The following is a 23,487-nucleotide window of genomic DNA, read 5'->3' as shown; positions in this document are numbered from 1 at the left end:
ATAGAAGAGTGGCACAGATATTTGATTGGATACTTATTTTGTAGGCTAATATTAACCAAATATCATAAACCTCTGCTTCAACCTGTTTCCAGAGAGAGAGAGAGAGAGAGCGCTAGGGAACAGAGGTTTTGATTGGGACTGAAGGCTTTAGTCTTATTTGCATTTGGTTGAAGAGATTTTCTGCCCATCCACCACTCAATTCCAGGCAACTTATTAAAGCATTGTAGAGATCAGAAGACGTGGTAGTAGTGAAATAGAAATGCTTTATTACCACATGTGACTAGGCACAGTGAGATTATTTGCTTGCATACGCAATGTATACAAATAGCAGCCACCTACGGCGCTGAGGGGTGAGTTAGAATTGGGAACTGGGTTATCAGTATACATGTGAAAAGTGATTTTGCCTGATAAGAAGTATTTGAAAGCCCAGGCATTTTTTTTAAATGTTTGCTTTAAAAATTTTGAGCTTCCAGGAGATTTCTTTATTCATTTATAATATTAGTTGGTAATGCATGCTAAATATTTTTGTAACATTTACAAAAGTTAACCAGAGCTCCATAAACTATCTCAGTCACATTGAATGATGATGAAACTTGAAGCAGTATTTGAAAGCTTTTTTTTTAAATCTCCTTAAAGTTTTTGAACTGAAACATTGTATTTTATATTTCTTTGCAATTAATCTGTGTGCTTGCTGAATAAGTAAACATTTATGATAGAGAAGCAAAATACTGGAACTGATTTGAATGAATATACATGCAATCATAATACATTGAGATTACAAAAAGGAGGTTAGTATTAGCTGCTGGTTAATTAAAATTCAGAACTTGATATCGAGCAAATCTCCAAATGATTCAAAGGTCATATCCAAAGGCTTATTTTTTGTAATCCTTGCTATCAAATAAGTGTTTATCTTTCAGAGATTAATTTTGACATTTTTAATACCTTGTGTTGTGCTTATCAACCAGGAAATGCACCATTTCCATTTCACATACCAAAAATGAAATCAACCATCTCTATACAAAATATAATAACTAATTGCAGAGTAAAACCTTCCTCCAATATACCCAATAATGTTTAAGAAAGAACTGCAGATGCTGGAAAAATCAAAGGTAGACAAAAATGCTGGAGAAACTCTGCAAATTAGGCAGCATCTATGGAGAGGCATTGGCGACGTTTCGGATCGAGACCCTTCTTCAGGAAAGTCGGCAATTCCTTCTCTCCATAGATGCTGCCTCACCTGCTGAGTTTCTCTAGCATTTTTTGTCTACTCAATAATATTACTGTACTAGCTCCTTCATACTGCTTGCTGCTGCATATCTATCTAGTCTATCTATATATTAAAACTGTGTGTGTGTGTGTGTGTGTGTGTGCGCGCTCTCTGACGCCTTGGTCCGCCAGAACCACATGCTGAAACCCCTTATTACATTTGGACATTGTTATGTACATATGTTGTCATGGAATCCTTCGTCGTCGTCGTCCCCCCCCCCCCAAATCTAAACGGGACACGAGCTGCTGACGTCACAATGCTCTCTTCATTTGGCAGCCCGGCTCTCCTCCACCGCCCCCCCGCTGCCCGCACCATGCCAAGTACGCTCGCGCCACGCCTCCCGCAGTTCGACTCCCGCCCGCCCGCCCAGATTTTGAATAAAATTGTTCACAAAACATCAAAAAAAAATTTAAATCAAACTGCTGCATTAGTCACGGTGCTACCTCACAGATGTCCGATCACAATGGATCTCATTTACATATATGCCATCACAATGGGACAGGTGTGGGAGATTGGAACCTTCACGTGGTTCCACTAAAATCAAACTGCTGCATGAGTCACAACGCCATCTCACAGATATCACAATGGGACAGGGGTGGGAGATCTCTCCCCTTCCTCCCTCCCTTCCACCCCCGTGCCTTTCCCCCACTACCCCCTTCTCTCTCCTTCCCTTCCTCTCTCCCTCCCCTTTCCCTCTCTCTTCCCCTTTCCCTCTCTCTTCCCCTTCTCTCTCTCTCCCCCTCCTCTCTCTCCCCCTCCTCTCTCTCCCCCTCCTCTCTCTCCCTCCTCTCTCTCTCCCCTCTCTCCGCCGCCCCCTCTCCTCCCTTCCTCCCCTCCTCTCTCTCCCCCTCCTCTCTCTCCCCCTCCACTCTCTCTCCACCTCTCCCCTCCCCCTCTTTCTCCCCTCCCCCTCTCCTCTCCCCCCCCCTTCTCCCACGTCCCCCTCTTCCCCTCTCACCTCACCTTCCCCATCCCTCTCTACCTCCCTCACCCACCCTTCCCCCCTCCCCCCTCTACCACCCCCTTCCCCCTACCTCTGTCTCCCCTTCACCCTCCCTGCTCTCCTCTCCCCATCCTCATCCCCCTCTCTCTCCCTTCCCCCTCCCCTCTCCTCCCCATCTCCCCCTCCCCACTCTCCCCATCTCCCCCTTCCCACTCTCTCCCCATTCTTTGCCCTCACTCTCTACCCCCCCCCCCCCTCTCTAGACGCGTCTGCGAGTTGGGGGCTATGCGTCAGTGGATAGGGCGGTTGTGGGGTAAAAGGAGCAAATTAATAATATTAATATATCAAGGGGGGTAGTTAGCGTGTGTGCGGGGGGGTAGTTAGTGTGTGTGACGCCGCATGCCCCCCCGCAACCACACCTTGTGGGAACAGACCCAACGGGTCTGCACTTGGTCTAGTATACTTATAAAACTCTGATCTTGGATGTAGATGTATTTGTGTGTGTATTTATTTGTGTGTGTGATTCACATCTCGAAAACACGACGCGCTAATGGTGAAATTTTTACATATTCCGATAGAGATTCACCTCATGATTTCAAAAATCGCCTAATCTGAAAATTTGGTTAATTATTTTTTGAGTTTTTAATTTAAATTGTTCACAAATCTGAGCTCTTTTTTAAAGTTAACGAGCTGATGACGTCACAATGGCTCTGCTCCTCGTGGCCCACTGCGCAGTTTTCAATGCGCAGCCTGCTGGGCACTGTCACCCCCCCACCCCCCCGACTCACAGGCGACTCGCACTCGGATTGAAGTCGCTGAACACGCAGTCATTTGGTTGGGCTTCCGAGGGCTTCAGAGGTCCTGAGAGCTGCCGAGGCCCGCCACCCGCTCGCAGTCGGCTGCACCCGCTCGGTGTCCGAGCCACCTGTTCGCCGAGTTCGTCCGCCCTCTCCCCCCTCCCCCTCTCCTTTCCCCCTCCCCCTCCTTTCCCCCCTCCCCTCTCTCCCCTCTCTCCCCCCTCTCTCCCTCTCCCCCCTCCTCTCTCCCCCTCTCCCCCTCCCCTTCCCCATCCTCCTCTCCCCCCTTCCCACCCCTCTCCCCCTCTCCTCCCCCCTCTTCTTCCCCTCCTCCCCCCTCCACCCTCCCTCTCTCCCCCCTCTCTCTCTTTCTCTGCCCTACTCTCTCTGCCCCTCTCTCTCTTCCACTCTGTCTCTGCCCTCTCTCCCCCCCCCCCCTCTCTAGACATGCCTGCGAGGTGGGGACTATGCGTCAGTGGATAGGGCGGGGATGGGGTAAAAGGAGCGGATGAATAATATTAATATAATATCAAGAGGGGTGGTTAGTGTTTGTGTGGGGGGTTAGTATGTGTGTGACGCCGCAGGCCGCAGCCCCACTCGCAACCACACATTGAGGGGACGGGACCCAATGGGTCCCCCTTGGTCTAGTAATGTTTAATCTTTAAGCACACCTACGAATAGCCAAGGGAAAGTGCTCAGACATTGCAAACATAATTTTCACCTACAATTTTTGGTTGCATGTGAACAAGTTACTTAATTACATCTCTTTTTGCCTGGAACTCTGGTACCAATAGGTGGAGTCAAATCCATTGTGTCTTCCCCCAATTATCTAAATTGTTACCTAATAAATCATTTTTATTTGGTAGTCAAATTTATTTTAATACACATTCCTTTTTTTTAAATAAAAAAAGCCCGTATCTTTCCATAGTGATTTTCAAACCTAAAGGCAAAAAAAAGTTGCTCGGAACACTTGGCAGGTCAGTCAGCATCTCTGGAGAGAGAAAGAATGTTAATTTCTATTACATTTTCTATTAATAATTTTACTTTTTCCTTAGATACGGTGACATGAGGAGACAAATTGGATTTGAGATCAGAGATATGTGGTATAACCTTGGTAAGTTGGGTCTTTAAATAATAATGTAAAATGAATATTTTTTTAATGAAGAAAAGGATGTGCTTTCCCAGGTTTTCCTTCTTGTCACCTGACCAGTTAATACGATTCCACATCATCTCTAAAGGGAAGACAAAGTAAATGTGGTCATAATTAAAGAATGAATGTTTTTAATTAACAAACCCATTGTCACGATATGCTAAATGCTTTACATCTAGACATGTATGTTTTCAAATTAGTTATTTATTATGGAAGTAATGTTCTGAAAATAGCAGTGAAGTTAATGGCCAAGTAATTTGTTTGTTGTTGGTAGTTAAGGGATAAATTCTGGAGTTTACCAAGAGGCTTCCCCATTCTTCTTTGGAAAATAACAAGCATAATAATATAGCATCCCCTAATCATGCATAAACCCCTGTCAAAGTAAAGAGAGCCGCTATTGGGATTATTGCAAGCCAAACAACTCTAATTTCCCCTGCAGTTCTTCAACAAGAGGATTGTGTGGGAATTTACATGTTGCACATAAGACATATAAATTGAGAGAGACTGAAAAATAGTCCGCTAAATTTCTGGAGTGTTGGAAATGGAGCTAAGAATGGTACCTACCTCATTTCATTCTAGGGTATTTCCTTTTGAGAACAAACAGACATACACAATGTAATGTGACTAATTTTCACCGTGTAGAAAAGAGATTTCTGATGTTATGAGGGACTAAGTAATACCGTCATCCCCTCCAAGCTGGTTACCAAGCTCACGGAACTGGGTCTCTGCGCATCCCTCTGTAATTGGATCCTCGGCTTCCTCATCCACAGACCACAGTCTGTTCAAATTAGCAGAAATATTTTTTCCTCGTTAAGAATGGGAGCACCTCAAGGCTGCGTGCTCAGCCCCCTGCTCTACTCAATCTATACTCATGACTGTATAGCCGGACGTAGTGCGAACTCCATCATCAGGTTCGCCGACAACACCACCGTTGTTGGACGAATTACAGATGATGATGAGTCAGAGTACAGAAGTGAGATTGACCAAATGGTGTCAACACAACAACCTGGCTCTCAATATCAGTAAAACCAATGAACTGATTGTGGACTTTGGAAGAGGAAGGATAAGGACCCACATGTTTATATCAACGGGATGATGGTGGAGGAGTCAAAAACTTTCCTGGGCGTGCATATTTCTGAAGATCTTTCCTGGACCCAGCACACTGATGCAATTATAAATAATGCACATCAACACCTCTACTTCCTGAGAAGATTACAGAGATTCGGTATGTCAAAGAGGATTCTCTTGAACTTCTACAGATGTACAGTTAAGAGCATATTAACTGGTTGTATCATGGCCTGTTTTGGCAACTTGAACGTCCAAGAGCAGAAAAGACTGCAAAAAGTTGTGAACACTACCCAGTCCATCACCGGCTCTGACCTCCCCACCATCGTAGGGATTTATCGGAGTCGCTGCCTCAAAAAGGCAGCAAGCATCTTCGGAGACCCACACCATCCTGGCCACACACTCATTTCACCACTGCCATCGGGAAGAAGGTACATGAGCCTGAAAACTGTAACGTCCAGGTTCAGGAACAGCTTTTTCCCTACAGCCATCAGGCTATTAAACACTACAAACTCAAATAAGCTCTGAACTACAATAAACATTATTATTATGATTGAACTACTATTGTTTTTTGAGTATGTGTGTGCGTGTATGTATATATATATATAGTGTGTGTGTACGTGTGAGCATGTGTCTATATATATATATACACACTGAACTTTTTTTTCCTCTCGTTTATCATATTGTTTACAGTGTACTATGTTTACATTTTCTGTTGTGCTGCAGCAAGTAAGAATTTAATTGTTCTCTCTGGGACATATGACAATAAAACACTCTTGACTCTTGACTTGTGATGTTAGGCATCAGCCAAAGTCTTGTCTCCAGCTTAGGGATTTGCTTGGAAGGCATTTAATGGAAGGATGCATAAAGCTATCATTTTATTTTCGATGAAGTGGTCTCTATTTTCACCAAATCTCTTTCTAAATCCTGGAATGAAGCTGTTTCGTCATATTTGTTGTAGCACGTAGTCTTCTCAGCAACTTTGGCTCAGTGCCTTACCTACTCATAAAATTAGTGCACATCGAGAAAGCCATTGAAAGAAAGTTAATGCAACATTATAATGTAGGTACGTATTTGCATTGCAATAGACAAAGCACCCAAAACCTAAGATATAACCTAAGAAAACCTGACCTAAACCTAAAATATTATATTAGGTACATATTAGCATTGCAAGCAGACAAAGCACCCAAAACCTTCATTCATATTGCAAAGCTCAACCTTGAATAGATGAAAGGTGTTAGAATGATTATAGTATGGTGGGGAATACTCCAGATTTGTACCTTAAAAGTCAAATTTTACTTGTAGATTAATTTTATATCCTATTTGAGGCACATTCCATTTGTCCATGACCCCATCCATCTACTTCTTAATATAACAATATTAAAATTATGATATAGCTATGTTTATACATAGTTCAGGGCACCATAATGTTTGAGACATCAACCAAACCTTAGGCTTATCAAAAGCAACTGTTTGGAACATCATTAAGAAGAAAGAGAACGCTGGTGACCTTACTAGTCACAAAGTGACTGGCAGGCCAAGGAAAACCTCCACAGCTGATCTCAGAAGAATTCTCTGCAATAAAGAAAAATCCCCAAACATCTGTCCGACAGATCAGAAACACTCTTCAGGAGTCAGGTGTGGATTTGTCAATGACCATCGTCCGCAGATGATTTCATGAACAGAAATACAGAGGCTTGTGGATAGATGAGACGAAGATTAACATATCAGAGTGATGGCAAGAGCAAAGTATGGAGGAGAGAAGGAACTGCCCAAGATCCAAAGCATACCACCTCATCTGAAACACGGCGGTGGGGGTTTATGGCATGGGCATGTATGGCTGCTGTCGGTACTGGCTTGCTTATCTTCATTGATGATACAACTACTGATGGTAGTAGCATAATGAATTCAGAAGTGTATAGACACATCCTATCTGCTCAAGCTCAAACAAATGCCTCAATACTCATTGGCCGGTAGTTCATTCTACAGCAAGACAATGATCCCAAACATACTGCTAAAGCAACAAAGGAGTTTTTCAAAGCTAAAAAATGGTAAATTCTTGAGTAGCCAAGTCCATCAACTGATCTGAACCCAAATGAGCATGCCTTTTATATGCTGAAGAGAAAACTGAAGATGACTAGCCCCCAAAACAAGCATAAGCTAAAGATGGCTGCAATACAGACCTGGCAGAGCATCACCAGAAAAGACACCCAGCAACTGGTAATATCCATGTATCACAGACTTCAAGCAGTCATTGCATGCAAAGGATATGCAATACAATGCTAAATATGACTACTTTCATTTACATTACTTTGCTGTGTCCCAAACATTATGGTGCCCTGAGATTGGGAGACTATGTATAAACACTACTGTAATATCTACATGGTGAAACTAAAATGTATAAAAATGGCCTTTATTAAAACCTGACAATGTGCTCTTTAACCACGTGATTATTTTCCATTACAAATCTGAAATTGTGGAGTATGGAGGCAAATAAATAAATGATGGATCTTTGTCCCAAACATTATTGAGGGCACTGTATATGAAATGTTTCGATGTTATGCTTTATGAAATCCTATTCCATTAAAAAGAAGATTTATTGTTTAAATCTAAAGTAATTGACTGAGTACTTGACATGAAGTTCTTTGTGATATGTGGTGATTTTGAATACTAATTACATGTTTTTATCTAGTGCAAGTTTTTCAGAAATATAAACGGCAAAAACATGTCAATATCACTTTCTAGCAGTTGAAACTACTGTTATGTAACCAAATTTGGCATGCACTGCTCATTAGTTACTTTTCAAAAACCATCGATCGAAGAAACTGCCAAAAGGCTTTATTTTGATCTTTTATGTCATGTTCCAGTTAGCATTGCAATTAGTGAAAATTGTGAAGATACTCTTTGTTTTGAGTTTGCTTTTAAGTATTATATAATGGCCAAGATATTGCTTCTGAAACACAAGTGAAACATTAACCTCTATTTGTCCTTTATGTTAATATTTAAATCTAAAAACTAACTTAAAAAATCAGATACCTTAAAATAAATTAAAATATGGAATTTTAAAATGGTCACGTGTCATCAAGCTTTTTATAATGTTAAATGGTATTATGTTTCCTTCTTGTGACACCTTCCACGACATTTCCCCCCCCCCACCCTTGCCACTCATGGCCCACTGGCGTGGAATCATGCCCCTTATTTTGAGGGGCGTCTCCACCACACCCTACCCCCCATGTCCAGCAGCAGAAGGACCCTAGACTGTGGTGCTCCCCCACAGAGCCTTGGCGTTGGCTGCACCGAGCTTCAGTGCATCCCTCAGCACGTACTCCTGCAGTCTGCAGAGGGCCAGTCGGCAATATTCCCCGATGGACATCTCGCTCTGCTGGGAGGTCAACAATGCTCGGGCAGACCAGAGTGTCTTTCACTGAGTTGATGACGTTCCAGCAGCACTCGATGTCAGTCTGAATGCGTCCCTGGGAACAGTCAGTAAATCACAGAGTCCTCTGTGGGAGCTGTTGGGAATAAATAGTGAAAGGGACCATTGCAAACCTCTCCAGACACTTTGCAAATCCACACTCTGCAAAGAGGTGGGCAACTGTCCAGAGGGCAGCGTGCGCTGGTAATGAGGTCCCGACGGTGCAGGAAGGATCTGACTGGGAGGACTCTCCTCACCGCCAGCCAAGCCAGGTCTTGGTGCTTGTTGGTGAGTTCTGGTGATGATGCATTTCGCCAGACAAGCTGGGTAGTCTGCTCTGCGAACCACGCCACAGGATCCATGGAGTCATTTCCCTGCAGTGCCTGCAGGACGTTCCGTGCTGACCTCTGCCTGATGGACGTGATCAAAAGTGTTGGTTCGGAAGAACCTTTCCACGAACGACAGATGGTGCAGCAATGTCCAGCTGACTGGCACATTGCTTGGCATCTGCGCCAGGCCTATCCTTCACAACACCAGGGACAGGCTGAATCTCAGCAGGTAGTGACACTTGGTGCCCACGTGCCTCGGCTCTATGCTTCGCCTGACGCAGCCGCACACGAAGGTGGCCATCAGGGTAAGGGCGCCGTTGGGCACGCTTTTACCCCCGTTATCTGCTGACTTGTGCATTGTGGCCCATCGTACCAGGTCCATCCTCGATCCCCAGATGAAGTGGAAGACAGCCCGGGTGATCCTGTGGCGTAGGAGGGAGGGCGGGCCACACTTGTGCCAAGTACAACAGTCCCGAGAGCACCTCACACCTGTGAGAGGGAGCGTTGCTTCCACAGCTCCAGCTTCTTCCCCACCTTGGTTATCCGCTCCAGCCAATTCTTGTCACAAGCCTCATGCCCCCCGCCTCCCCCCCCCCCCGAACCTGATTCCCAGCACCTTCAAGAAGTCAGGCTTGATGGTGAAGGGGCGGAAGATCGGTCGAGCCAGTTGCCAAAGAGCATGGCCTTGCTCTTCCTGATCAGCTATATTCACAATTAGGGGTTAGCAACACTGATGTGGATCTGACAGTCCCAATGTGGAACCAAATTTGCCCCTCTGCAAGTCACTAGTGAATCACATTAATTTTTACAACAATCCAGTTGTTTCATGATGATATTTGTTAGTACTGTTTATATCAGTTTAATTTAATTATTTGAATTAAATTTCAGCTGCCATGGCAGCATCAGAACCTTGGATACTTATCCAACCACTCATGCAGAATGCTGTCATACTGTTTAGATATTATTTGAGAAGACGATTGTTATAATCATGCAGACCTCATTTTGTGCATTGTGTGGCTGTAATTTATTTTGTTGTCCAAAAAGAAACTTTTACTTAAGAGCAATTATTTCCTTAAAAGGTCAACACAAAATCAAATTTATCCCAGAAATGGTGGGTCCAATCCTGGAGATGACCCTTATTCCAGAAACTGAACTGAGAAAAGCTACAATTGCAATCTTTTTTGACATGATGCAATGTGAATTTCACTCAACAAGAAGTTTCCAGATGGTAAGTGAATTTAAAGTCGTGTTGAAATTCTCACAACTGTAATTTAATTACTTTACATATTTGTGATTAAAATTCACAAATGCAAAGAACCGTGTTAGCAAGTAAATAAATAAGTCATTTATTTGTTATAAATTAATGTTGTTTTCAGAATAATATTGATTTTTTTCACCCTGATGCAGTGACATATTTATGAAGTGTGTGTAGTGCTCCAGTGAAGTCACACACGCATTCGAGTGGAGTACAAATCCTCCTTATGCATTATGTTCCACTGGCACAGATGTCTCTCTGGTTCTACATGGTGTATTCTGTGGTTTTAAAATATGAATTGAATAATCAAGATAAAATATAGAAGAAACAGATGGTGCTTCATCTTTCATTTTTGATAGATTTATTTTTCTCACAGGTGGTGCTCATAAATTAGATATTTCAAAAATGTAAATTCTAATAAAGCAAAAATATGAATAAGTCCAGCAGAATGCATTTTAAAATAAATTTGATATCTGTAACTATAGTGAGTGGTGGAAACAAGTTATTGTAAAGCTAAAAGAGATGTTATTAATCAAGTATTACAGCAAGTAAATCTGACACAAGAATTATTATATGTAAAGCTTGCAAAAATGACAGATGTCCTGTGGAATTGCTTACAGTGAGTTGTCAATACCACAAATATTTGCACCTATTGTGTTGTATAAAATGTTTGTCTTTTTCTTTGTTGTGTGATGCATGGATTTTGCTGCAATTTGTGTTGTCGCATTACGAAATGTTTGTAGATGTTTGATAAAGGAATATTTATGTTTGGTGGTGTTTGATGTGGTCAATATTAGTTGTTGAATGTATTGGAATGTGTGCTTGTGTTTGTGCTTTTTAATGATGTGCATGACCTGATTTGCAGGCAAAAGTCTTACATTTTTAATGATATAGAACATTAAGACAAATGAAGCATTCAGCAAAAATAAAAAGTTATACAATACCCTGTACTCAGTAATACCAATGGTTAGATGACTGAATAGCAGGCATTGTTCCTTTTTAGGCAGTCATCAGGATCAACGATTGCATACTTGCATTCCAAATTCTGAGATAGCTGATGAAGCCAATGTTGGAACTGCAGACAATTCCACAGATGGGGTTGGAGGTGGCAAATAGGACTATTAGGTGGCTGGCTTGCCAGGTGGTCAGCAACTTCTGTGCATCCAGTGCATGGCTTTGAAGTTCTCAGTACCAATCTAAATGCCCCTTCACTTGGGTCAGAGATTCCTAGGTGTCTTTTAGGATGTAGCATTTCTTTAAAGAGCTCTTCGGCACACTCTTCGATCTTTTGTCCTGTTTTGCCCAGTGATTTCTTCCCTTGACAAAGCTTAGGAAAAAGTGATTACTTCTGGTGTTCAGCACGTCAACTGTGCATTCTGCCCATTGTGGTCAACTGAGTGTAAGCAGATCTTCAGCTTGGGAATTATGGGCCTGTGAAAGGGCACTGACATCGATTTGCTTGTCCGTCCAGTGAATTTGTAGATCTATGCAGCACTTACAGACAGTATTTTTCCACTGTCTACTGCAGGTAGTTCAGCATATGGTAAGGCAGAAATCACATGCTCAGAGGGCATGAGGTTTATTCCAGGTCTTAAAACTTCCTTTTTCATTATTAACCAAGGGCTTTGATGGCATTTTGCGGTTGGCATTTTCCATAGTTTTGTTAAGAAACATTATTATTGGGGGCATTACATGTTGGGCATGAGCAATGCCACAAACATTGCGTGTCATGGTAGTTGGAGATAAGCAAATAATGTATATTTTAATAACATGGTTTAATTCCCAAACCCAGCAAAAGATTTTACATTGTGTTTGTCAACATAAAGTTATAAAAACAGCAGTAACATTAAGAATTTAAGTTTAGTTCGATACTATATTAATTGTACTTGAATTCAGTTATACTTTAGTTGTTACTGGACCAAGGGGGACCCGTTGAGGCCCGTCCCCTCACCGCATGGATGCGGGGGGGGGGGGAGCCTGCGGCGTCACACACACACTAACCACCCCCCACACACGGGGTGGGTGAGAGAGGGGTGAGAGAGGCGGAGGGCAAGACGACGGGGAGAGGGGAGGAGAGAAGGGGAGGGGGAGAGCTGGAGAAGAGGCAGAGGGGAGGGGGTAGAGGGGGGGAAGGGGAGAGAGGAGGGGGAGTAGGGGGGAGGGGAGAGGGGAGGGAGAGAGAGAAGGGGGGGAGAGAGGAGGGTAAGGGGGAGAGAGAGGAGAGGGGGGAGAGAGAATAGAGGAGGTGGGGAGGGAGGAGGGGGGAGAGGTGGAGGGATGCCGGGCGAGTGAGTGGACTGCGAAAAGTGGAGATTTTGCCTTTGCCCAGGTAGGCCATGGGCAAAGGCATTGTGGCGTCACCAGCTGGCCAGTGGTTAGATTTGAAAAAAAAATCAGACTTGTGAACAATTTTAGTGAAAAACTTGGGAAATAATTTACCAAATTTACAGATGAGGGGATTTTTGAGAGGTAAATCTCTACCAGAATATGTAAAAATTTCACCGTTTCAGCGTCGGGTTTTGGAGGAGGTGAATCAAAGGGGAAATCGCACACACGCACGCACACACACTTTTAATAAGTATATGATTCTGCATGACCCAGTAATTTACAGAAGGAAAATCGGCTCCAGAATAAAATTGACAAAATTATTAACTCAAGGCAGAGAAGAATTAACTAACTTTAGCAAGACAAATATGGAAAAATCAATTCACCATAAATAGCACAGTTCAAAAAATGTAGATGAGCAGAGAGGCCACTGTATGGCATAGCAATATGTTGTGGTGATTAAAAAGGATACGAGTTACTTCTGTTTATCGATATGGGTTATAAAAAAGAAAATGATAATGCTAGCCTATTATAAATCAGTGGTATGACCTCAGCCAGAGTATTGTAGGCAATTTTAAGCATCATATTTCAGATGTAAATCCTTTAAAATGCATGTCGAGAAGGTTTAGGAGGAATTCACCAAGGATGAAGTACTTCATTATGGAGGATTGCTCTTCTTGAAATACATCAGGTTAAGAGATGAGCCAAAAAAAATCTTTCAAGATCACGATAAATATTTACCTAATAATAACAATTGTGACACTGGGGAAGAACGGGGTTAGGTCTTTCAGATCTGCAACTTTTTTTTCCTGCAATCACTTTTTTTTCCTGCAATAACTTTTTTTTCCTGCAATATTTTCAAATGTATAGTTCGATTTATAAGCCATTAGTTTATTTTTGTTATTGCAAACAAAAATTACTAAAGACTGTGTGTGTTACATTGTTTAAAGAGCATCATTGCACATGTGTCATTGGAAATAATTGCTTGTCAATTTTAATGGCCACCTGCGGTGATACTGATAGACTTAAGAGACTGGTTCCTGATTACTGTGGGGAGCTTATATGAAACTATTTTCTTCTTTTAGGCAGTTTTTTGCTTGTCAATTTTCAAAGTAAATTTTACGTTGTTCCTGATCAAAATCACGTAACAACCAATATGCATTGTGGAAACACATTATAGAAGAACTACGCATAATTAATAATCAGAGATCATAGATGTGAAGTAAAAGATCAAGTAGGGAATGGAAGTTTTATTTCTAAATATTCAGATGCTTTGTGGGATCTGAAAGGTTGTGGTAGAGATGGGAAGGCATTTATAGTGATCCTTCAAGAATAACGAGAGTCAGGAATGGTTCCAGAGGACTGGAAAGTAGCAAACGTAACTACACGGTTTAAGAAGGGAATGAGGCAAAAGGTAATAAATTATAGTCCGATTAGCTTGACTTCAGTGGTTGGTAAGATTTTAAAGTCTATTATTAAGGATGTGGCTTCGGGGTATTTGGAAGCACATGATAAAACAGGCCAATGTCAGAATGGTTTTGTTAAGGGGAGATCTTGGAATTCTTTGAGGAAGTAGCAAGCAAGGTAGACAAAGGAAAGTCACTGGATGTTGTATACTTGGATTTTCAGACCTTTGATAAGGTGCTGCACATGCTGCTATACAAAATAAGAGCCTATGGTATTAGAGGCAAGGTACTAGCGTGGATAGAAGATTGGCTGACTGGCAGAAGGCAAAGTGTGGGATTAAAGGGGGTCTTTTCTGGTTGGCGGCCGGTGACTAGTGCAGGGATTGGTGTTGGGTCTGCTACTTTTCATGTTATATGTTAATGATCTGGATGATGGGATTGATGAATTTGTGGCCAAGTTTGCAGGTGATATTAAAATTGTTGGAGGTGCAGGTAGTGTTGAGGAAACAGAGTTTGCAGAAAGACTTGGACATGTTTGAAGAGTGGGCAAAGAAGTGGTGGATGGAACACAACATAGCAAAGTGTATGTTCATGCACTTTGATAGAAGGAATTAAGGTGCAGACTATTTTCTAAAGGGGGTGAGGATTCAGAAACCGAAGGTGCAAAGGGACTTGTGAGTGCTTTTACAAAATTCCCAAAAGTTTAATTTACAGGGTAAGTCGGTAGCTTCCTAACATGAAGCCAATTATATATTCAATTAGCTAGCTCTCCCTGGAAATCTCACTTTCCAGAGTAACCTAACCTGCAAAGCCTTATCAAAAACCTTGTTGAAATCCATATAGACTACACCTACCAAACTACCCTCTTCTTCCTTCTTGGTCACAAATCCTCAATCAAATTTGTGAGAACGATCTCCCAAGCAAAAAAAAGCCGTACTGACTATTCGTAATCGACCCCTGTCTTTCCAATTACAAATATCTTATTCCTCAGAATCCATCTTCACTAACATACCCAGATGTTGGGCTTACTGGTCTTTTCTTTGCAGCACATCTTAAATTGAGACACAACATTAGCCATCATTTAGTCTTCCGGAACCTCACCCACAGCTAACAATGATGCATGTATCTCAGCCAGAGGTCCTGCAATGTCTTCTCTTGCCTTTCACATTGTTCTTAGATATACCTGATAAGGCCTTGAACATTTATCTACCTTCATACATTTCAGGACATCAAGCACTCTCCCTACTGTATTGCAGACTAGCCCATGACATCCCCATTAACTGTCCAGAATTTCATAGCTCCACATTAAAAACAGAGCAGAAACAATTGTTGTGGACCTCAGACATCTCCTGCAATTCTAAATAGAGATATCCACTTTGGTCCTTGAGGAGCCCTATTCTCTCCCTAGTTACTCTTTTTCCCTTAATTTCCTTATAAAATCTCTGAATTTTCCTTATCTGCCCGACAAAGCTATCACATGCCACGTTCTTGAGTTCCTGGTTTCCTTAAGTATGTTCCACATTTCCGTATACTCTTTCAAACATTCACTTGATCCCAGCTGCTGTACATGACCCATGCCCTTTTTTTTTTTATGACCGGAGCCTCAGTATCTCTTGACATCTAGGATTCCTTACTCCTGCTGGCCTTGCACTTCACTCTTAACAGCCTTGTCCGAGACTCTTTCATTCATAGGAGACTCCTTGTTAATACAGGTGCATCAGCTTCTATTTTGTTTGAAGTGCTTTTGCTGAAGTATAGCTTGTATGTATAATTATAATAAACAAACCTAGTGGTTGGATTAAAAAATTAGATCCTGGAGTTCAGGGCCATCTATAATAATTAGACAGTCATGGTGATCATGCATCGTGCCAGGAGTGACAAGGGGGATCTGGCCAGGGCGATTGGGAATGAGGGATGGGTCCATTCGCGAGATTAGTGGGGATGAGAGAATGAGAAGTTGACAGTCAACGTTGAAATGGTATGTAACAAAGGAGAAGTGGTAAGTTCTGATCCCAAATGACAGAAGGTGGGTAGATAGGCAATGAGACTTGCATTGATAGGGTCCTTATCCAGTTCAGCACCTTGTTTGTTCCATGATACGCCAAAATTATTGGCTTCTGAGAATAACATGATCTGATTTCCCCGCTGAATCCAAAGGATTGATTCACACCAGGAAATACTCAAGATTTCTTTAGTGATGCAAAGTGGCCCCCAAGTTCACTTCAGGAATTGTCCTTTTATGTAGTACTGAAATAAAGAGTAATCAAATTGCTTTGCATAAGTTCTTCATTGGACACATATTTTAAAACAACAGAATTCCAAATTTTATTGAAGGCTCTTTAGTAAGTAGCACAGGGTAATCAACACTATCTCTTAAGATAGGGTAACCATGTAGAATATAAGAAGTGGTGGCCCCACCTTGGCACCAGTTGAAGATTAACCAACTCTTTTTGCCAAAAGTTGTGTGTGTAACATCCATCCATACGGGTGTCCGAGGTTATGGGGAGAAGGCAGGAGAATGGGGTTAGGAGGAAGAGATAGATCAGCCATGATTGAATGGCATAGATGTGATAGACTTGATGGGCTGAATGGCCTAATTCTGCTCCTATCACTTTTGTCACTTTATATTTTTTATATTGCTTATTCTTGGTCGCTTGCCTCTGTCGCAGGCATATGTGACGATTAACAAGCATCTGTTTGAGGCAAATTATTTAATGTTGTGTTCAATATTCAAAACATTAATTTATTGTGATGATGCCAAGAGTGTAAAATGCATGGGGCCTAATTTATCTGAGATGTGAATGGTGAAGAGGTCAAATAATTATGATGGTCAAATAATGATCTGTGAAGATACTAGCTACATATATGTCTGGTTGTGAGTGTTTATTTTCTTGGAGAAATATATATTTCTTCCAATATTGTTTATATTCAAAAAGTTGGTTTATTCAATTCATCAAGTTTTCAAAATTGTTAATCACAGAAAACCTTTAGATTATCAACATGTTTATGTATATGTCATGCCTAACTTTATTTATCAAGATGAGTAATACATTCTTAAATTTACAGGCAAAAGTTTATAGTCTTACAAATTCACTGACTACCAGTGTCCACAAGTGCACTACAATTGTTAATGAATGGATAGTTGTCATGTGCTTCTTCATTTAAACATTGAAATAACTGGTAATAATTGAAATATTTGCTTTGAACTACAACATTATGTTCTGCTTATTATTCACATTCACTATTTAATTATAGTTTGAAAATGAGATCATCACCAAATTAGATCATGAAGTGGAAGGAGGCAGAGGGGATGAGCAGTACAAAGTGCTGTTTGAGAAGATGTAAGTTTTAATTGAAAATAATAACAATATATTTAGATTTTGTAACAATTAATGTCTGTGACTATAGTATTGGGAAGCTCTTGTGAAATTGGCTTCCTATTACTTTAATTTTGTTTGTAATTTTTCTGTATGACTAAAATGAACTACACTATTTGCTATTTTATTCAGCCTTTTGGAACACTGTAGAAAGCACAAGTATCTTGCTAAGAGTGGAGAAACTTTCGTCATGCTGGTTGTCAGGCTTATGGAGAGGCTTTTGGATTACAGAACAATCATGCACGATGAAAACAAAGAAAACCGAATGAGTTGTACAGTTAATGTACTGGTAAGAATATTTGTTATATTTTTATGATTGCTGTCATCTTCAGGAATGTGTTGTTCACATTGCTACATTAGTAATCATTTGGTTGCCAAATATTGCCGTGCGGCATTACAAAGTAAAAACACCAGTGTGTACTTGGGACACCAATGGTGATCTAAATTCCTTTCTTTCTGGAAAATATTGTTCTAATATTCTGTTCTAATAATTTTCTAATGTTTGAATAATTTGTTCTAATCCTGAGAACTTTATACAGTGAGTCTTTTATGATAAAATGTATATTAGCAAAAAGTAATCCAATAACTTTTATTTTAGAAAATATATACGTTTTATCACAGCAGTTTTTGGTCTGTTTCATACATGGCATTTTTACACCTTTGGTTTCTGCTGTGGTAAGATTTTTAATTGTTCTGTTTGGGCAAAGGTTACAATGAGATTCATTTGGCTGTTTAAGATAAAATGCTGATGAGTGTGAACGATAGTATTAGAAACATTACATAGAACATCTGAAATATACTTAGAAATAAAGGACAAATTCTTGAATTTGCTTGAGTTCGTAATGGCCTTTGAAGAATTGCACTCTTGAATAATAATTTCCCAATTTGATAACGAGGTAAGTGCATATACTTCAGAAATACCACAGGTGAACTATAAATAGTTTGTTGGATTAGTTTAGGATGTGTTATTGATATTGATTAACAGAGCTGAGAAATTAAGTGTATATAATTCTTTCATCCATTATATTCATCCTATATTCCTTGTAAGAACCCCAATTGATTTCAATGTTTAAATATAATTGCGCTACTTTTTGTGTAGGAAAGAACTGCAGATGCTGGTTTAAATTGAAGGTTGACACAAAATGCTGGAGTAACTCAGCAGGACAGGCAGCATCTCTGGAGAGAAGGAATGGGTGATGTTTCGGGTCGAGACCCTTTTTCAGACTGATGTCAGGGGAGTGGGCAGGACAGAGATAGAATGTAGTTGGAGACAGTAAGACTGGTGGGAGAACTGGGAAGGAGCATGGGATGGAGAGAGAGGGAAAGCAAGGGCTGTTTGAAGTTAGAGAAGTCAATGTTCATACCGCTGGGGTGTAAGCTACCCAAGCGAAATATGAGGTGCTGTTCCTCCAATTTGCGCTTGGCCTCACTCTGACAATGGAGGCCCAGGAGAAAGGTCAGATTGGGAATGGGAGGGGGAGTTAAAGTGCTGAGCAACCAGGAGATCAGATAGGTTAAGGCGGACTGGGCGGAGGTGTTCAGCGAAACGATCGCCGAGCCTGCGCTTGGTCTCGCCGATGTACAGAAGTTGACACCTGGAACAGCGGATACAGTAGATGAGGTTGGAGGAGGTGCAAGTGAATCTCTGCCTCACCTGAAAAGATTTTGGGGTCATTGGATGAAGTCGAGGGTGGAGGTAATGGGACAGGTGTTGCATCTCCTGCGGTTGCAGAGGAAAGTACCTGGGGAGGGGGTGGTTTGGGTGGGAAGGGACGAGTTGACCAGGGAGTTGCGGAGGGAACGGTCTCGGTGGAAAGCAGAAAGGGGTGGAGATGGGAAGATGACGGCCAGTAGTGGGATCCCGTTGGAGAAGGCGATAATGTTGGAGGATTATATGCTGTATGCGACGGCTGATGGGGTGGAATGTGAGGACAAGGGGGACTCTGTCCCTGGTGCGAATGGGGGGAGGGGAGGGGGCAAAAAGAGCTACCTTTTGTAGCTTTAGTGGAAATATATCCTATACTCACTACATGAAGATATATTCCACACTTTCTCTCCTGAATAACCTCGTTAAGATGATTAACCAGCCTATTCTAATGCATCAAATTGATTTTTCAAATACTGGATCATTAGTGTTGGTAATCATTAAGAAGAGATGGGCTCATTAAAGACACTTTGTGCTCCAAAAAGTGCCCAGCACTTTGGAAAGCGTCTTTGTTTCCATGTTCATATTAAAAAAAAGGTGATTTTTTATAATTGGAAAGGACAAATTATGCTGCCATTTGCATCATGTGAAATTCCACTGGCTGTTTGGAAGCTGGTAATTTATGTATACATTCCTACACCTTTTGTCTGTTCTCCCCCAAGTCATCGCTAAACTTCATTTTTTTTTAAATTAAATTACTTACCTGTATAATAAGCATTATACTGTGGTGATTCACAATATGATACAGTTGCTTTTATGAAACTTCAATCTGACAGCAATACACTTAAAGGATTAATTATCAAATTAATTCTCAGAAATTTTGATTGTGGAAACGATGGAGATATTTCTGGTCTATAGCAACCACAAAGAAGACCCTTAATGACATCCAATAGGAATTCATCCGTTAAATCAGTTGCTCTTAAGGAAGCATTGCAACTTGTAATTAGAACTTGAAATGTATACATATTCAGTGTTTCCATTTAACTGGTTGGAACCCTGATGGATTGCCACTAGTTTTTCATTTCCCACTTCTTTACAGAACGGGAACGTCCCTGGTGTAGTGAACAACCGTTTTGAAATTGACCTCAATCGCAGGGGCTGGTTAAATTCAGAGACAGATTGAAATCATGATATATTTCTGCCAGTGGAGCAAAGCTTCAGGAATTTATGCTATTATTTTTAAGTACTGTTTGTATCCATTGAAAAACCGATGTGTGTTAGAAAACTAGTAATATCCTTTCATCTGCATTTCAGAACTTTTACAAAGAAATCGAAAGAGAAGAAATGTACATCAGGTATGCAAGACATTTTCACAATACAATTAAAGTAGAAATTTTGAGTACCAAGTCAATCAAGTCGAGTTTATTGTCATATGCACCTGTATGGTGTGGTAGAGCTACAATGAAAAACTTGCTTGCAGCAGCATTACACGACTCGGGCAATGTGCAAAATCATAAATTACACATATATTCTACATGACTACAAAAAAAGGCAAAATTACACAATTTGAAACAAATTCAATGGTGGTATAAAAGGTGGTCTGTTGAGTTCCTTTACTGAGGTTGGATTAGGATTGTTTACTAGTCTCTGCAACCTCTTGTGTTCTTGTGCGTTGGAATTACCACAGCAAACCATGAGGCCACCCGTCAGGATACTTCCTATCGTGAATCTGTAGATGTTTGATTGAGTATTCAGTGAAATGCTGAATCTCTTTAAACTACAAAGCAAGAAGAGGCACAGGCATGCTTTCTTCAAGATTACAGCTATGTGCTGGGCATAGGCCAGCTCATCTGAGATGTTAATGCCCAGGAATTTGTAACTACTAACTCTCAATACCAACTCATCATTGAAAACTGGCACATGACCTCCCAAAGTCCTCATTCTAAAGTCAATGTTTGAGTGAGAGGTGTTTGTTGCTGAACCACTCAATCAGGTATTCTATCTCTCTGTTTTACGCAAACTCTACGCCATCTTTGATTCGACCAACATCAGTGATGTCAGTGGCAAATTTATAGATGACACCTGTTTTGATGATTAGTGAGGAGAAGGTGGTATTACCAATCTGCAATGATTGGGTCTGTTGATGAGGAAGTTAATAATCCATATGCAAAGAGAGGTATAAAGGTCCAGGTCTTGAAGATTAGGGATGAGTTTGGAGGGGGTGATAATTTTGAATGCAATGCTGTAGTCAATGAACATCAGCCTGACATGTGTGCTCCCATTGCCCAGAGAGTCAGCACAGCATAGAACCAGTGAGTTCCCATCGGCTGTTGGTCTGTTGTGGTAATAGTCAAATTGAAGCAGATCCAAGTCATTTCTGAGGAAGAAAGAAGTTACTAAAACAGGATTTATTTCTAATACAAGATTAAGAATTAGTCAGCATCCAAATGTTGACTTTTATTGTGTCTTCTGATTCTGCAAATTGCCATTGCCAGTAGGCATAAGGTTAAATGTATGATTCTTCCAAATCATTTATATAAATTGTACAATGTTGAGGCCCTAGCACTGGTCTCAAACCAGAAAACCTCCCTTTATAGTTCCTTTATCTTTCCTGTTAGGATGGTGATCTTCTGTTTATACCTTTCCTTTCCTTCCTTTTTATACTATCCTTTGACTCAACAATTTATCAAATGGCTTCTGGAAATCTAACGGCAGTACTTTGCAATTCTCTGCGAATTTTTTTTGCTTTAAGAATAAACTTAGTATTTGATACATTTGGACATACAAGACGTGGTATATGAGTGCATGCTGGATATCTCTTCAAAACTGGTAATGTTGCTTTCTCAGATATCTGTACAAGTTGTGTGACCTGCATAAAGAGTGTGATAACTACACTGAAGCTGCCTACACATTGCTACTTAATGCAAAGCTCCTGAAGGTAATATTTCAATGCATTGTATCAAATTATTTTTCAAAGCTTTTGAAAACTGTTAATATGATGTTGGGATTAGTAATAATGAAAAGAAAATATAATAAAGTTTGTAATAGGTTTAGTCTTGGACCTTCAGTTTGGCTCTGCTTATTGTATTTAAGAAATTAACCTTGCTTTCCAAATATCAACCTTGCTTCAAATATTTGAAAGCCTTAATCAGCTTATATGTTGCAAGTTATAATTATATCAGCTTTATTTATTTTTTAAAGCACCGCAAGAAGCCAGTATAAGCCTATTAATTGCTTATAAAATGATGGTTAAAAATCTTGCCATTATGCTATATATTATGTTAGTGATCAAATGAAAAATGTTATCCCTTTTCTAGTTCTCAATTTTCCTGGTTTTGCTCTCACGTGACTTTATTGACTTCTTCCGAGTTATTGTCCCATGAGTTGCTGGCAGTTTTGAAGTAGTTAGAAGTATTGCCACCGGAATTCTCAGTTCAGATCAGGAACTGAGTCATAGAAAATCTGTCAATGCGACTGAAAAAAGTGCTGGCCCAGCATCAGCTCTAATTACTGTTGCTATTCCTCTCATTAGCAGTCTCAACTTCCGATCTAAAGCACTACACAGGTTACGTTTCTTTTTTCCTCAACATGGATGTTAGGTGGACGTAGAGATATCTTGCTTCCCTATTAATGTAGCTGATGTTGTGGGAATTGAATGTTTTTGCATTCCAAGTAAATGGTGTGAATACAAAACATTCCTGGCCACGGTATCCCACAAGCATGGTTTTCAGATTGCAATTTTAATATTAGTGAGTTGCCATCTACCTGCTTGCAAGTAAATTGAGATTGTATTATGAAACCTAATTCACTCTTCTGCATAATTACCATTTATAAAGTTTTCCCCAGCCTGTTGTCGCAAACAGTCTGTGAACAGATTGTCAATTAGTTGAGTTTTGATTTCTCCATGCCTGTTTCTTATTCTAACTTTCTACCTATGTAACTCTCCTTTTGTGGTGAGTCGAAACATGATTTTCCTCAATCTGGTTAATGCTAGACATCATAGCCAGAAATATAGCATATAGCACAGAAATAGGCCCTTGCCGATCAAGATGCCGCATCTAAGCTAGTCCCATGGATTCGTCTTTCCCCCATATCCCTCTAAGCCTGTCCTATTCACACAACTGTTAAAATGTCTATAAATGTTGTTATTGTAAATGCCTCGACTGCTTTCTCTGGCAACTCATTCTATAATAACCACAACCCTCTTTATGAAACCTATTACCTATTTAAATCATTACCTTCTTACTTTAAATCTTTGTACTCTAGTTCTTGATTCCTACATCTGGGAAAAAGACTCTGCCTTCCTCCTAGATATTCCCCTCTTAATTTTATCAATTTCTCTAAGATTCTGGGTTACCAGAACTGAACACAATACTCCAAGTGTAACCTCACCAAAGTCTTGTACAACTGTAACAATGACCTAACTTCTGTAATCATCAATGACTTTCCTGGAAGAATGCAAATGTCTTTATTCTTTTCACTAATGCTGCACATATTATGACATCTATAGATA

The 23,487-nt window shown here is 40.6% G+C and overlaps 1 protein-coding gene across 1 annotated transcript in view; it reads left to right on the top strand.

Moving 5' to 3' along the window:
• LOC116981051 (dedicator of cytokinesis protein 1) overlaps positions 1–23,487 on the top strand; it is a 413,994-nt gene that overhangs the window by 291,384 nt on the left and 99,123 nt on the right. The window contains exons 32-37 of the mRNA XM_033033698.1: positions 4,063–4,121; positions 10,046–10,194; positions 17,208–17,293; positions 17,462–17,618; positions 20,289–20,329; positions 21,822–21,912. Coding sequence (XP_032889589.1) covers positions 4,063–4,121; positions 10,046–10,194; positions 17,208–17,293; positions 17,462–17,618; positions 20,289–20,329; positions 21,822–21,912 — 583 coding nt within the window. The remainder of the gene's footprint in view (positions 1–4,062; positions 4,122–10,045; positions 10,195–17,207; positions 17,294–17,461; positions 17,619–20,288; positions 20,330–21,821; positions 21,913–23,487) is intronic.

The sequence above is a fragment of the Amblyraja radiata genome, chromosome 15, assembly GCF_010909765.2.
Source record: "Amblyraja radiata isolate CabotCenter1 chromosome 15, sAmbRad1.1.pri, whole genome shotgun sequence".
Taxonomy (NCBI): domain Eukaryota; kingdom Metazoa; phylum Chordata; class Chondrichthyes; order Rajiformes; family Rajidae; genus Amblyraja; species Amblyraja radiata.
The sequence above is the reverse complement of the archived record's forward strand: the minus strand, read 5'-3'. Positions and strand labels throughout refer to the sequence as shown.